Source organism: Heptranchias perlo, chromosome 10, assembly GCF_035084215.1.
Source record: "Heptranchias perlo isolate sHepPer1 chromosome 10, sHepPer1.hap1, whole genome shotgun sequence".
Taxonomy (NCBI): Eukaryota; Metazoa; Chordata; class Chondrichthyes; order Hexanchiformes; family Hexanchidae; genus Heptranchias; species Heptranchias perlo.
Genome location: NC_090334.1, coordinates 2,072,594 through 2,085,277, shown reverse-complemented (window position 1 = coordinate 2,085,277; position 12,684 = coordinate 2,072,594). Strand labels below are relative to the sequence as shown.

Below are 12,684 nucleotides of genomic sequence, written 5' to 3'. Positions count from 1 at the left end.
ACCAGGAATGAAGGACAGGCTGGAGAAACTGGAGCTCTTTTCATTAGAACGGGTAAGAGGAGATTCGATACAGGCATTTGAAATTATAAGGCATAAATTTAAGATCAAAAGAATGAAGTGAAAGGATGGGAAAATCCACTCGAGAAATGGATAGATATGGGAAAAATAAAAATTTAAAACAGTATGGGGAAACAGCAGAGGAATGGGACTAAATGGATTGCTCTTTTAGAGACCTCCTCAGACTAGATGGGCTGAATGGACTCCTTCCGTGCTGTAAAATTCAAGATTCTAAGACTAAGTCCATGTTCACCATTGTGCAAATGCCCACAAAAGTTTTACTCAACATCATAATTCTTAAAAGAGAACTTCAATAATTATATCAGAGTAGCCATTTTACCTGTCTGTCTGGCAGTGATCCGAACAAAACTTTGCCCCCATCGTTAAGATTATTCTCTGCAGGAGGGTAAAAGTAGTGTTAAAAGTGGGAATAATTGATTCATTTACAACCGTATATTGATAAATATATATTGATAAACTTGTCAACCATTTTCCAATATTGTCTACCAATAAGAATTTGATAGGGTGGATAGAGAGAAGCTATTTCCTCTGGTGGGGAAGTCCAGAACATAGGAACAGGAGTAGGCCATTCAGCCCCTCGTGCCTGCTCTGCCATTTGATAAGATCATGGCTGATCTGTGATCTAGCTCCATATACCTGCCTTTGGCCCATATCCCTTAATACCTTTGGTTGCCAAAAAGCTATCTATCTCACATTTAAATTTAGCAAATTGAGCTAGTATCAATTGCCGTTTGCGGAAGAGAGTTCCAAACTTATACCACCCTTTGTGTGTAGAAATGTTTTCTAATCTCACTCCTGAAAGGTCTGGCTTTAATTTTTAGACTGTGCCCCCTACTCCTAGAATCCCCAACCAGTGGAAATAGTTTCTCTCTATCCACCCTATCCGTTCCCCTTAATATCTAATAAACTTTGATCAGATCACCCCTTAACCTTCTAAACTCTAGAGAATATAACCCCAATTTGTGTAATCTCTCCTCGTAACTTAACCCTTGAAGTCCGGGTATCATTCTAGTAAACCTACGATGCACTCCCTCCAAGGCCAATATGTCCTTCCGAAGGTGCAGTGCCCAGAACTGCTCACAGTACTCCAGGTGCGGTCTAACCAGGGTTTTGTATAGCTGCAGCATAACTTCTGTCCCCTTGTACTCCAGTCCTCTAGATATAAAGGCCAGCATTCCATTAGCCTTATTTTCTGCACCTGTTCATGACACTTCAATGATCTATGTACCTGAACCCCTAAAGTCCCTTTGGACATCCACTGTTTTTAACTTTTTACCATTTAGGAAGTACCCTGTTCTATCCTTTTTTGATCCAAAGTGGATGACCTCACATTTGTCTACATTGAATTCCATTTGCCACAGTTTTGCCCATTCACCTAATCTATCAATATCGCTTTGTAATTTTATGTTTTCATCTACACTGCTTACAATGCCACCAATCTTTGTGTCATCGGCAAACTTTCGATGCCTTCATCTAAGTCGTTAATAAATATTGTGAATAATTGAGGCCCCAAGACAGATCCCTGCGGGACTCCACTAGTCACATCCTGCCAATGTGAGTACCTACCCATTATCCCTACTCTCTGTCGCCTTTCGTTCAGCCAATTTCCTAACCAAGTCCGTACTTTTCCCTCGATTCCATGGGCTTCTAACTTAGCTAACAGTCTCTTATGTGGGACCTTATCAAATGCCTTCTGGAAGTCCATATAAATAACATCCATTGGCATTCCCCTGTCCACAACTTTAGTCACCTCTTCAAAAAATTCAATCAGGTTTGTCAGGCACGACCTACTTTTCACAAATCCATGCTGGCTCTCTCTGATTAACTGATTCTCGAGGTGTTCAGTCACCCTATCCTTAATTATAGACTCCAGCTATTTCCCCACAACAGATGTTAGGCTAACTGGTCTATAATTCCCCAGTTTCCCTCTCTCTCCTTTCTTAAAAAGCGGAGTGACATGTGCAATTTTCCAATCTAGAGGGACAGTTCCTGAATCAAGCGGGCATAACCTTAAAAATTAGAGCCAGGCCGTTCAGGGGTGATGTCAGGAAGCACTTCTTCACACAAGACAGCGTGGAAATCTGGAACTCTCCCCCAAAAAGCTGTTGAGGCTGGGGGACAACTGAAAATTTCAAATATTAATACTTGTAAGTATTTGTATATTTGTTATATTGAATATAGATGGATAGTTTTTTGTTAGGTAAGGATATTAAGGAATATGGAACCAAGGTGGGTGAATGGAGTTAAGTTACAGATAGAATGGCGAAACAGGCTGGAAGGGCTGAATGACCTTCTCCTGTTCCTATGTTCTACTTATGGATTTCCTTTCAGTATGTTTATTTACATCACTTTATGATAGAGTTTGATTTGTTTGAAAATTTCCATCCATTTATACAGTCTAAGTCCTATGGCCTGAAGAGGTTGTGGGTCACCCTATTTGGGGGCGGGGGTTGGAGAAAGAGACAAACAATTGCATGAATTCAACTAGTGTTCCATTGTGGGTGAACTGTAGGGAGTGTTACAGTCTGGAGCATATCAAAACCTAGTGAGCTCGGGATCCAAACATATCTCCACACTATGTTAGACTGGGCCAATGGTTTGTTCTACCAGGCCATTGCAGGACTTGAAATATGTACTTCATATATGTTCCTGCTTCTTGTGCTGTCTGGGGAGCACTTCGTATTAGCTGCAGAGGGGAGATGAGCAGGGGAGTGGGACTAATTGGATAGTTCATTCAAACAGCCGGCAGACACGATGGGCAGATCAGCCTCCTTCTATGCTGTCTGATTCTATGAACTCATGCTCACTGCTACAGAACCGAGAGAGAGATACAGGTCCCCAGTCTTACTCTGCCCGGATCCCAATCTAAGTTGCAATAAGCATAGAGGTAAGTGAGCAAAGGTGGCAGCATCTTAATGGCTCAAGAAGGTAGAAACAGGATGTTGGGCAAGAGAAAAAAAAATTGAAGGTGGGAATCTTGCCTGGATGGTCTCTGGCAGCCAGCTACAGGAGGCATTGGGAGTACACCGCACACCTGCTCCTTCTAACTACAGCACTCAGGGCATAGGAACAGGAGGAGGCCATTCAGCCCCTGAGCCTGCTTTGCCATTCAATTAGATCATGACTGATCTGTACCTTAACTCCATTTACCTGCCTTAGTTCCGTATCCTTCATACTCTGATTTTTGTTAGGCTATCACTCTCAGCGCAGGTGGATAAGGAAATAATTTTTTAAAAATACATATGGCGATAGCTTACCCAAATATCCCACAAAAATAAAGTAAAATTCCCAGCAATTTTAAGACAGTATTAACCCAGAAAGTGAAAAGTGTAACTAGCTATAGCATACCTGTGGACTGAATGGTAAATGCACAAGCACTCCAGGCTATCAATGGAACTCTAGCATCAGCCTCATTGGGGGCAACCTTCAACCCCACTCGGTACACAGCTGTAGCGAACAGCAGCAGCATTTCCACAATGGTTTTGGAATATTTGATCCTGTACATGTACAAAAAAGGATTTAAAAATCAACTTTATTTTACTTATTTTAGTGTTATTCTAATTCTACTTCAACGGCCCTTTTATTCCCAATTTTCTCTCCTTTTCTCCTATGGGCAGTGATGTACACTGGGGTTCAGTTCCACAGATGCTCGAAGCCCTCCAAGAACCCCATCCTTTTGTGCTATTTCTCATTGCAGCTGGGTCAGATCCTATCTTCACCCAATCTCCACAAATGCAGGTTTAAAATTTTTTAATATTCATTCTCGGGATCTGGGCGTCGCTGGCGAGGCCGGCATTTATTGCCCATCCCTAGTTGCCCTGAGAAGGTGGTGGTGAGCCGCCTTCTTGAACCGCTGCAGTCCGTGTGGTGAAGGTTCTCCCACAGTGCTGTTAGGTAGGGAGTTCCAGGATTTTGACCCAGTAATGATGAATCTTACAGCAGGACACTACACAGCAATCGGAAGTAATTTCTACTCTTCCCTAGCCCAGGAACATTGGCGTCAACCGCAGAGGGCCTTGTGGCATCTTGCCAGAGATGAACCAACTCAACAGACACCAGGGTCCGAAGCTCTGATAAGCAACAGCCAAGGGCAATGGAAGCATGTCCCAGATATTTATCTCAATCTGATTCCACCCTTCCATGTAAAGAGGTGACAGACATCCATTAGATATCTTCCCCAGAAGAACTGAGATTAGGAACTCAAAGTGGGGAACCTAGACATGTGCCGTACCACTCCAGGGCAACTGCTCATTGACATTCCAGCATGGTGTTTCAAGTAGCATGGCCATTGCTTCAATACTCAACAGAATATAAGTTTTTTATATACATCACCAAATGAAAGAATGCTAAAAATAAGTTATGTTACATACGGTGACTGCACTCCAAAACTGAGGATGGATCTAAATTCTACAGGATTCTTCCATGCGACTGGGCTCTCTTGAATTTGGTTGCTTTCCTCTTCTAGGAAAAAAAAACAGGCAATGACTACTGACTCCCCCCACATCATTACAAGTGCTTTGTGCATTATACCAACGCCTTGATTTCTAAAAAAAAAATAATGAAGCAGAGCAGCATGTTGGTGCTTCAACTGAATCAGTAGCTTAGCTCACAGCCAAACTCCACTAACCGTTTGCAGAACATACTTTAATGCCATTTTTTTCCCTCTTGTGGCCATTAGTGTGGAATACCCTTAGTGGGTAAGGTGCGGGGAAGCACTGACAGTGGAAAGAGATTAGATTTAAAAATTATGTAAATTTAGCTTGTGGATTCTAAGCTCTTAGCCATGTCCTCTGGTCCTCCTAGCCCTGTTTGTAGCAAACATCCACCTTATCCAGTGTCACTTGGGTCACTTAGCACAGGTGTTCAAAATTATGAAGGCTTTTGATAGAGTAGACAGGGAGAAACTATTTCCATTAGCACGAGGAGCGATGAGGAGAATTCTTTTTAGTCAGAGAGTTGTTATGATCTGGAATGCACTGCCTGAAAGGGTGGTGAAGGCAGATTTAATACCTATAATTGAAAAAGAAAAATTTGCAGGGCTATGGGAAAAAAGCGGGGGAGTGGGCCTAATTGGACAGCTCTTTCAAAGATTCGGCACAGGCACAATGGGCCAAATAATTCTATGATTATCTGCGATACACCCCTCCTAACAGCCAGTTACACAGTGGTATTTGAGCTCATCCTCACTTCCTCCATGTTCGGCATGTGAGAAAATAAAGAGCGGGGGCAAAAGAAGGAATTTCCAAACATTGCGGAACTCAGTAGGGTAGTCAATCACTTGCAACGTAAACCAGAATCGATAGATCGCATAACTCTTGCACGTCATTATTTCTTGTAAACCTCACTCGCAGCAAATAGCACTAAATCCCAATAATTAAATCAACAGGCCTTTCCTGGTTTTGACTGATGCCATTTCATGCGACCCACCTAGTCATAGAATCATCCAGCACAAAAGGAGGCCATTCAGCCCATTGTGCCTGTACCGACTCCCCTGCCCTTTCCCCATATTCTGCAGTTACTTTCAGCACCTGACAATGGCCAGAAGAGGACTCACAGCTTCCCCTGGGTAAGGCCAAGTGGCAGAATGTTGTGTTCTCACATCACATCGGGCAGTTTTGATTAAGAAGAAACTGGTCAGATTTCAGACTAGCTGGATTCCATTTCAAACAACAATGCCTTTTACACGAAAATGTAACATTCCGCTTATGAACCCACCTTTTGAGCCCGTAATATTTAGCCCAGTTATCCGTGCCGACACGTTTTCCAGCCATCGAGATAAAGTCAGTATCTGTGCTATAGTTTCTGCATTTTTGCTGCAATACAACAGATAGGATGAGTTATAAAAAGGACTCACATAACTGGACTATTTTAATATGCCATTTTGAACAACAGCTCTCATATGCCAATATTTTAAAACAGTGAAGCTGTTCATTTGGTAGTCTGTCATTCACATACCAGTTCTTACAATTTACTTACTTTGGTTTAATTTATTATATAATTAAGAATGGCAGGTGGGTTACAACAACCCATTTCAAAATGCATTGAAAACTATCAACCTGGTGCTAAGGATAATCCCATTATAAAAGTGTCCACATTTATCTGCATACCAGTTATGCCTGTAGGTGGCGCATAGATAGCCTTTCCTCACATCAGTAAAGGAAAGGACTTGCATTTCTATAGCGCCTTTCACAACCTCAATGTCCCAAAGCACTTTACAGCCAATGAAGTTCTTTTGAAGTGTAGTCACTGTTGTAATGTAAGAAAATGTGGCAGCCAATTTGCACACAGCAAGCTCCCATGAATAGATATGCGATACAAGACCTTAATCTGTTTTTTAGTGGTGGTGGTGGTTGAGGGATAAATATTGGGCAGGACACTGGGGAGAACTCCCTTGCTCTTCTTCGAGAAGTGCCTGAGAGGGCAGACGTTCGTTTAATGTCCCATCTGAAAGACGACACCTCCCTGAGTACTACACTGGAATGCCAGACTAGAGTATGTGCTCAAGTCTCTGGGGTGGGGCGTCAAACAGGAGAAGATCACAAGACAAGCAAGGGAGAGAAAGAGGAAGGCAGAGTTGAAGATTAACAGAAAAACAGAGAGGGAGACCAAAAGATTTATTAAGTGGGAAAGCAGAGAGACAGTTTGAGAGAATTAACAAATTTCATCAACACCAAGGTGAGTGGCATCAAATTATCGATCTTTCCATGACCTTTTGGTTAGGAAACTTATCAGTTTGAGGAATGTATGAACGGTGAAGTATGTAAAATATTTATAACATCTTTTTCTACACAATGAGCAGTTAAATTGCAGGACATGCATACCTGTCCAGACTGTGTGCTTGCAGTGGAATGACTGGGATGACAGTGTTACACAGAGCTTTGCACAGTGGGCAGAGGAACTCCCCATTCTCCAGGTCAAACGACAGTTCAGCATGAATCCTGTTGCGGGTTGAGCTCTGTACAGCTTCAAAGTATCTACAGAAATGGAAAAGAAAAGGAAAATGAAGATGGCGTTTGAAAATAGTTTTAATCAGAATTCCTAACTGAAGAGAACTAGCGGGTTTAAATGCATCACTGGGAAGGAGAAAGGATCCAAGATTGGACCCTATTACTCCTGAACTCAATCAGCACAATACCACTTCCAAATTCAGTAACTGGCTGAGTTAGTGTTTGGGAGCTGGTGGCAAATGCCATCTGGAATGAGGCTATTTTGCTATAGATGATTAAAAGCACATCATCGCAACCTTCAGAAAATGCTGCAGGCCTCTTGGCTTTTGAAGCATTCCATCTTAACCCAGTCCTAGATCATAGAATGATGCAGCACAGGAGACCGTTCAGCCCATCGTGCCTGTGCCGGCTCTTTGAAAGAGCTATCCAATTAGTCCCACTCACCTACTCTTTCCTCATAACCCTGCAAATTTTTCCCCTTCAAGTATTTATCCAATTCCCTTTTGAAAGTTACTATTGAATCTGCTTCTACCGCCCTTTCAGGCAGTGCGTTCCAGATCAGAACAACTCACTGCATAAAAAAATTTCTCATCTCCCCTTTGGTTCTTTTGCCGATTACCTTAAATCGGTGTCCTCTGGTTATCGACCCTCCTGCCAGTGGAAACAGTGAAGTCTTATTTACTCTATCAAAATCCCTCATAATTTTGAAGGGTGTGAAAATAATACAGTAGCTGTCTTTTTGTCAAATCCAACTCCGGAATTGGCCTGAATCCTTGGGCTGTTTAGTTGCATTCTTCAGAGACTGTTGGAGATGGTGCAAAGTGTGGCTCTTTCAAGTCCAAAGCAGCCAAAGACCACTCCGCAACAAGCTGACCGGGGGGCGTTATTTTTTAAACTCACTGCCAAGCTGGTGCCTGGATTCCATGAGAAAGTAATTTACTTTGAAAACCAAACTTTTGCCATCCAGTTTACACATTAACAAATTCCTACGTAGCTCATTCAAATATGGAACGGGTGACAACCTCAGAAGAGCACCCTAGCACGTGGTACAAGTTCAGAGATTAAGATTGAGAAATAGTAAAGGAATCCATCTTGTGCAAAAAGAGTTTATTTATATTAAGCTCTATAGTTAAAAGAATGAAAAAGAGTGCAAGTATAGCTGACAATGGTTAACAGTACAATGTCTGTACAAAGATTAATTACAGCCTGCTCTGGGCCAGGTTACACATTGTTTACATTTAGAGCTTACGTCATCTGTAGCCAACCATATAATACATTCTATGCCTTGTTAACCCTAAGCACCAGTCTGTTAGTTTTGGGACCTTGGACGTCAGATAGAGATAAATGTTTGGAGCCAGGAATTGCTTGAGAAAAATGGAGAGAATTGATGCAAAACACATGCCGAGATTATGTGAAATAATGTACTTTGAAAGATATAAAAATGGCAAAATTGTAGATGTGAGCTGAGAGCGAGAGAGGGGGGAGGGCACAGAGAGAGAGAGAAAAAAAAAAAGAGATTCCATGTCCAAGAATTCATCCACGGTATATAGGCACAGGACTGCAGCCGTTGTCTATATTATCACAAAAATACACATCCTAACACTAGGTCCAGTTCTGCTTCAAGGGATCGTGCCATTTTTAAACTGCACCTTCAACATGTTTGGCCTCAATTCCTTTGTTTGCGCGAAGTGGAAATGGTTTCAATACTCTGGTACCGAGGAGGATGTTCTTTATGAGCAAATCAAAATACATGTCCAGCACCACTTAAGAATAAATTTTGAACGAGCACGGTACACTCACGTATTAACTTACTTCTGCCAGCAGGTGGCGTGCATCACATGACCACAGCTTCCTACATGAGTGCCGCAGCCTAGGTCAGGGTGCATGATTATAGGGTCATAGTTGTCTAAAGCAAACAAGGAAATAAGAGAAATGATCAAAATCTTAAAGCAACTTTTGGATAAAATTACTCGTCAAAGGGTATTATGAAAATACCCCCCCCCCAACCAAAACACATTCTAGGGACGTTGGAACAGGAGGCCATTCAGCCCCTCGAGGTTGTTCCACCATTCAATTAGATCCTGGCCGATCTGTACCTCAACTCCATTTTCCCATTTTTGCTCCATATCCTTTGATATCCTTACCCAATAAAGATCTATCTATCTCAGTCTTCAGAATTTCAATTGACCCCCAGCATCCACATGTTGGGGGGGGGGGGGGGGTGGTGGGGAGTAAAAGAGAATTGCAGATTTCCACTACTCCTTTGTGAAAAAGTGGATCCATGTCCCTTGACACCCTGACCCAATTAAGATCCATCTATCTCAGTCTTGAAAGCTCCAATTGTCCTACCCAAATATGCCAAGCAGTGTAGCTGGGTTTGAGCAAATACATACACAGAAGAAAAGGGATAAAGGCAAAAGTAATGAATAATGAGAATGGAAGCAACGCTCAAAAAGAAACTTGTTACCGTACTCAGAAACCAACAAAAGGGTATCATTTTTGTCAAAAATCAGATAAATTTGGCAGATTAAATTAAACGCTCATCCATGTTTTTCTTAACTTTACAAATCTGCTCAAACAAGTATCTTCCTTTGAGATGCATGGTATGCATGGTACTTGCATATTGTTAACTGAAAACCCGACAGCCCCCTGATGGGAGTAAGCACATTGTAGCAATTACACTCTCGTGTTGGTTTTGTTAGTCTTTGTCAGAATATACTAGAGGGTCTGGAAACGAAAGCAGCTAGCTATGGCCACACCGATTTGAGTGTGTGTTCGGACGTAACAAAGCACATCAGGAAGAATGCTATGTCAACAGGTCCCAAATGACATGGTTGTTTTTACATCTGGAAAATTCATACTTTGACACATTTGCAAATCCAATGCACTGCCACATTCTTTGAGAGCTCACAGCTGTGAAAGTGTGAATATGAACAAAGGGCAACATTTACAGCATGTGGTACTTGGCCTGTGAAACAGGTATTGACCTAGGGTTTCTTCGTGTTCCACAGGGAATAACTACTCTATGCAGAATTATTATCCATGATATTTTGAAGTTTATGGTGCTATTTCTATTGTGTTTTCGGTCTGTCAAGGAGTGCCCATGGATGTCAATAACATGACAGGGTCCTCAAATACAAGATCACAATATAACCCTCACTAAATATTACATATATATTTTGTATCCACACATAACCATGTACATTCCTTTTCAATGTTTTGGCTCAAGTTGAAGGATGTTAATACTGTGCGGCAGAACACTTTTCCATTTTGCACACAGCATTAACATCAAGTGCGCAAGGTGGCCATATGAATGGAAGTGAGAAGCCTGGAGCACTCTCCACCAACTGCTTTCTCCCAACTTGAGGGCGATACATGGGGACTTGCCATGGTCCTTCCCTGACCATATAACTGAAATCAGAAAGTCCTGGTAGACCTGATGGCCCACATCCTAGGGTTCTATGGGGTGGCTGCAGAGATAGTGGATACATTGGTTGTGATCTTCTAAAATTCCCTAGATTCTAGACCGATCCCAGTGGATTGGAAGGGAGCAAATGTAACACTGCTATTCAAGAAAGGAGGGAGAGAGAAAACAGGGAACTACAGGCCAGTTAGTTTGACATCAGTCGTTGGGAAAATGGTGGAATCCATTATTAAGGACGTGGCAACAGGGCACTTAGAAAATCATAATGTGATTAGGCAGAGTCAACAGGTTTTATGAAAGGGAAATCGTGTTTGACAAATTTATTACTTTTTTGAGGATGTAACTAGCAGGATAGATAAAGGGGAACCAGTGGATTTGGTATATTTGGATTTTCAAAAGGCATTCAATAAGGTGCCACATAAAAGGTTGTTACACAAGGTAAGTGCTCGTGGAGTTCGGGGTAATATATTAGCGTGGATAGAGGATTGGTTAATGGGCAGAAAACAGACAGCAGGGATAAATGGGTCATTTTCAGTTTGTCAGGCTGTAACTAGTGGGGTGCTGCAAGGATCAGTGCTTGGGCCTCAGCTATTTACAATCTATATTAATGACTTAGATGAAGGGATCGAGTGTAATGTATCCAAGTTTGCTGACGATACAAAGCTAGGTGGGAAAGTAAGCTGTGAGGAGTTCACAAAGAGTCTGCAAAAGGATTGAGACAGGTTAAGTGAGTGGGCAAGAAGGTGGCAGAGAGAGTATAATGTGGGAAAATGTGAGCTTATTCACTTTGGTAGGAAGAATAGCAAAACAATTTTTTTTTAAATGGTGAGAAACTATTAAATGTTGGTGCTTGGAGGGATTTGGGTGTCCTTGCACACAAAACACAAAATAAACATGCAGGTTCAGCAAGCAATAAGGAAGGCAAATGGTATGTTGGCCTTTATTGCAAGGGGGTTGGAGTACAAGAGTAAGGAAGTCTTACTGCAATTACATAGGGCTCTGGTGAGACCACACCTGGAGTTGTGTGCGCAGTTTTGGTTTCCTTACCTAAGGAAGGATATACTTGCCTTAGAAACAGTACAACAAAGGTTCACTAGATTGATTTCTGGGATGACAGGTTTGTCCTATGAGGAGAGATTGAGTAGAATGGGCCCATACTATCTGGAGTTTAGAAGAATGAGAGGTGATCTCATTGAAACATGCAAGATTCTGAGGGGGTTTGACAGGGTAGATGCTGAGAGGTTGTTTCCCCTGGCTGGGGAGTCTAGAACTAAGGGGCATCGTCTCAGGATAAGGTGTCAGCCATTTAGGACTGCAATGAGGTGAAATTTCTTCACTCAGAGGGCTGTGAATCTTTGGAATTCTCTACCCCAGAGGACTGTGGATGCTCAGTCATTGAGTATATTCAAGACCGAGATCGATAGATTTTTGGACTCTAAGGGAATCAAGGGATACGGGGATCGGGGAGGAAAGTGGAGTTGAGGTTGAAGGTCAGCCATGATCCGACTGAATGGCGCAGCAGGCGCGAGGGGCCGTATGGCCTACTCCTGCTCCTATTTTGCAATGTTCTTATGTTAGTGAAACAGCCGTTGTTTAACCCATATTTCATCACTTTAGAGCATAGAATGTTGGAATCAACTGTGTAAGATTATTTATTATACTGGGGGAAGAGAAAGAGGGACCTCAGAACAGGGCAAGCTAGAAGGATCAATGTCCTTTCCTTGTTCCTGTTTTCTGTTTCAATCGATTTACGAGTTAAAACAAGAGTCATCACACGGCACTGCTTGCTTGGTGCTAAATATGGAGAAAAACCTCTCTCTGGTTCTTCCCATTTACTAACTGATGCAGACAGATGATTTTGCCCAGAGGATGCTGGAAGACAGATAGTTGCCGTATCAGAAACTGCCTTTGAGTTTCAGATTAAAAGCTGGTTCCGAGAGTAGTTAACTACAAGGTACAAAGGCAAATCTACTTGTACACAGGACCTCATTTTACCTCCTAGATTCGTTATGATTCGAGATCTATTTTTTGTCAGGGCTGTGGACCTCTGAACACAAGCTGCTAGTACCATGGCCATTTCATCTGTTTTCACTTCCTGTTCTTCCTGACACAAAATGCAGGTCAGTATTATTTTCTCAGCTGCAGTTCCACCTTGCTTTGGTCCCAAAACTACACCAGAGTCCTCGGCCGTCGGAATACTGTAAGGAAAAACAAACCACACACGCTGATTTTAAA

At 42.2% G+C, this 12,684-nt stretch overlaps 1 protein-coding gene across 1 annotated transcript in view; it reads right to left on the bottom strand.

Moving 5' to 3' along the window:
- ubr1 (ubiquitin protein ligase E3 component n-recognin 1) overlaps positions 1 to 12,684 on the bottom strand; it is a 189,088-nt gene that overhangs the window by 42,794 nt on the left and 133,610 nt on the right. Inside the window, exons 30-36 of the mRNA XM_067991119.1 lie at positions 12,445 to 12,647; positions 8,838 to 8,931; positions 6,900 to 7,052; positions 5,794 to 5,891; positions 4,449 to 4,539; positions 3,427 to 3,575; positions 398 to 453 (exon numbers count right to left, since the gene is read on the bottom strand). Coding sequence (XP_067847220.1) covers positions 398 to 453; positions 3,427 to 3,575; positions 4,449 to 4,539; positions 5,794 to 5,891; positions 6,900 to 7,052; positions 8,838 to 8,931; positions 12,445 to 12,647 — 844 coding nt within the window. The remainder of the gene's footprint in view (positions 1 to 397; positions 454 to 3,426; positions 3,576 to 4,448; positions 4,540 to 5,793; positions 5,892 to 6,899; positions 7,053 to 8,837; positions 8,932 to 12,444; positions 12,648 to 12,684) is intronic.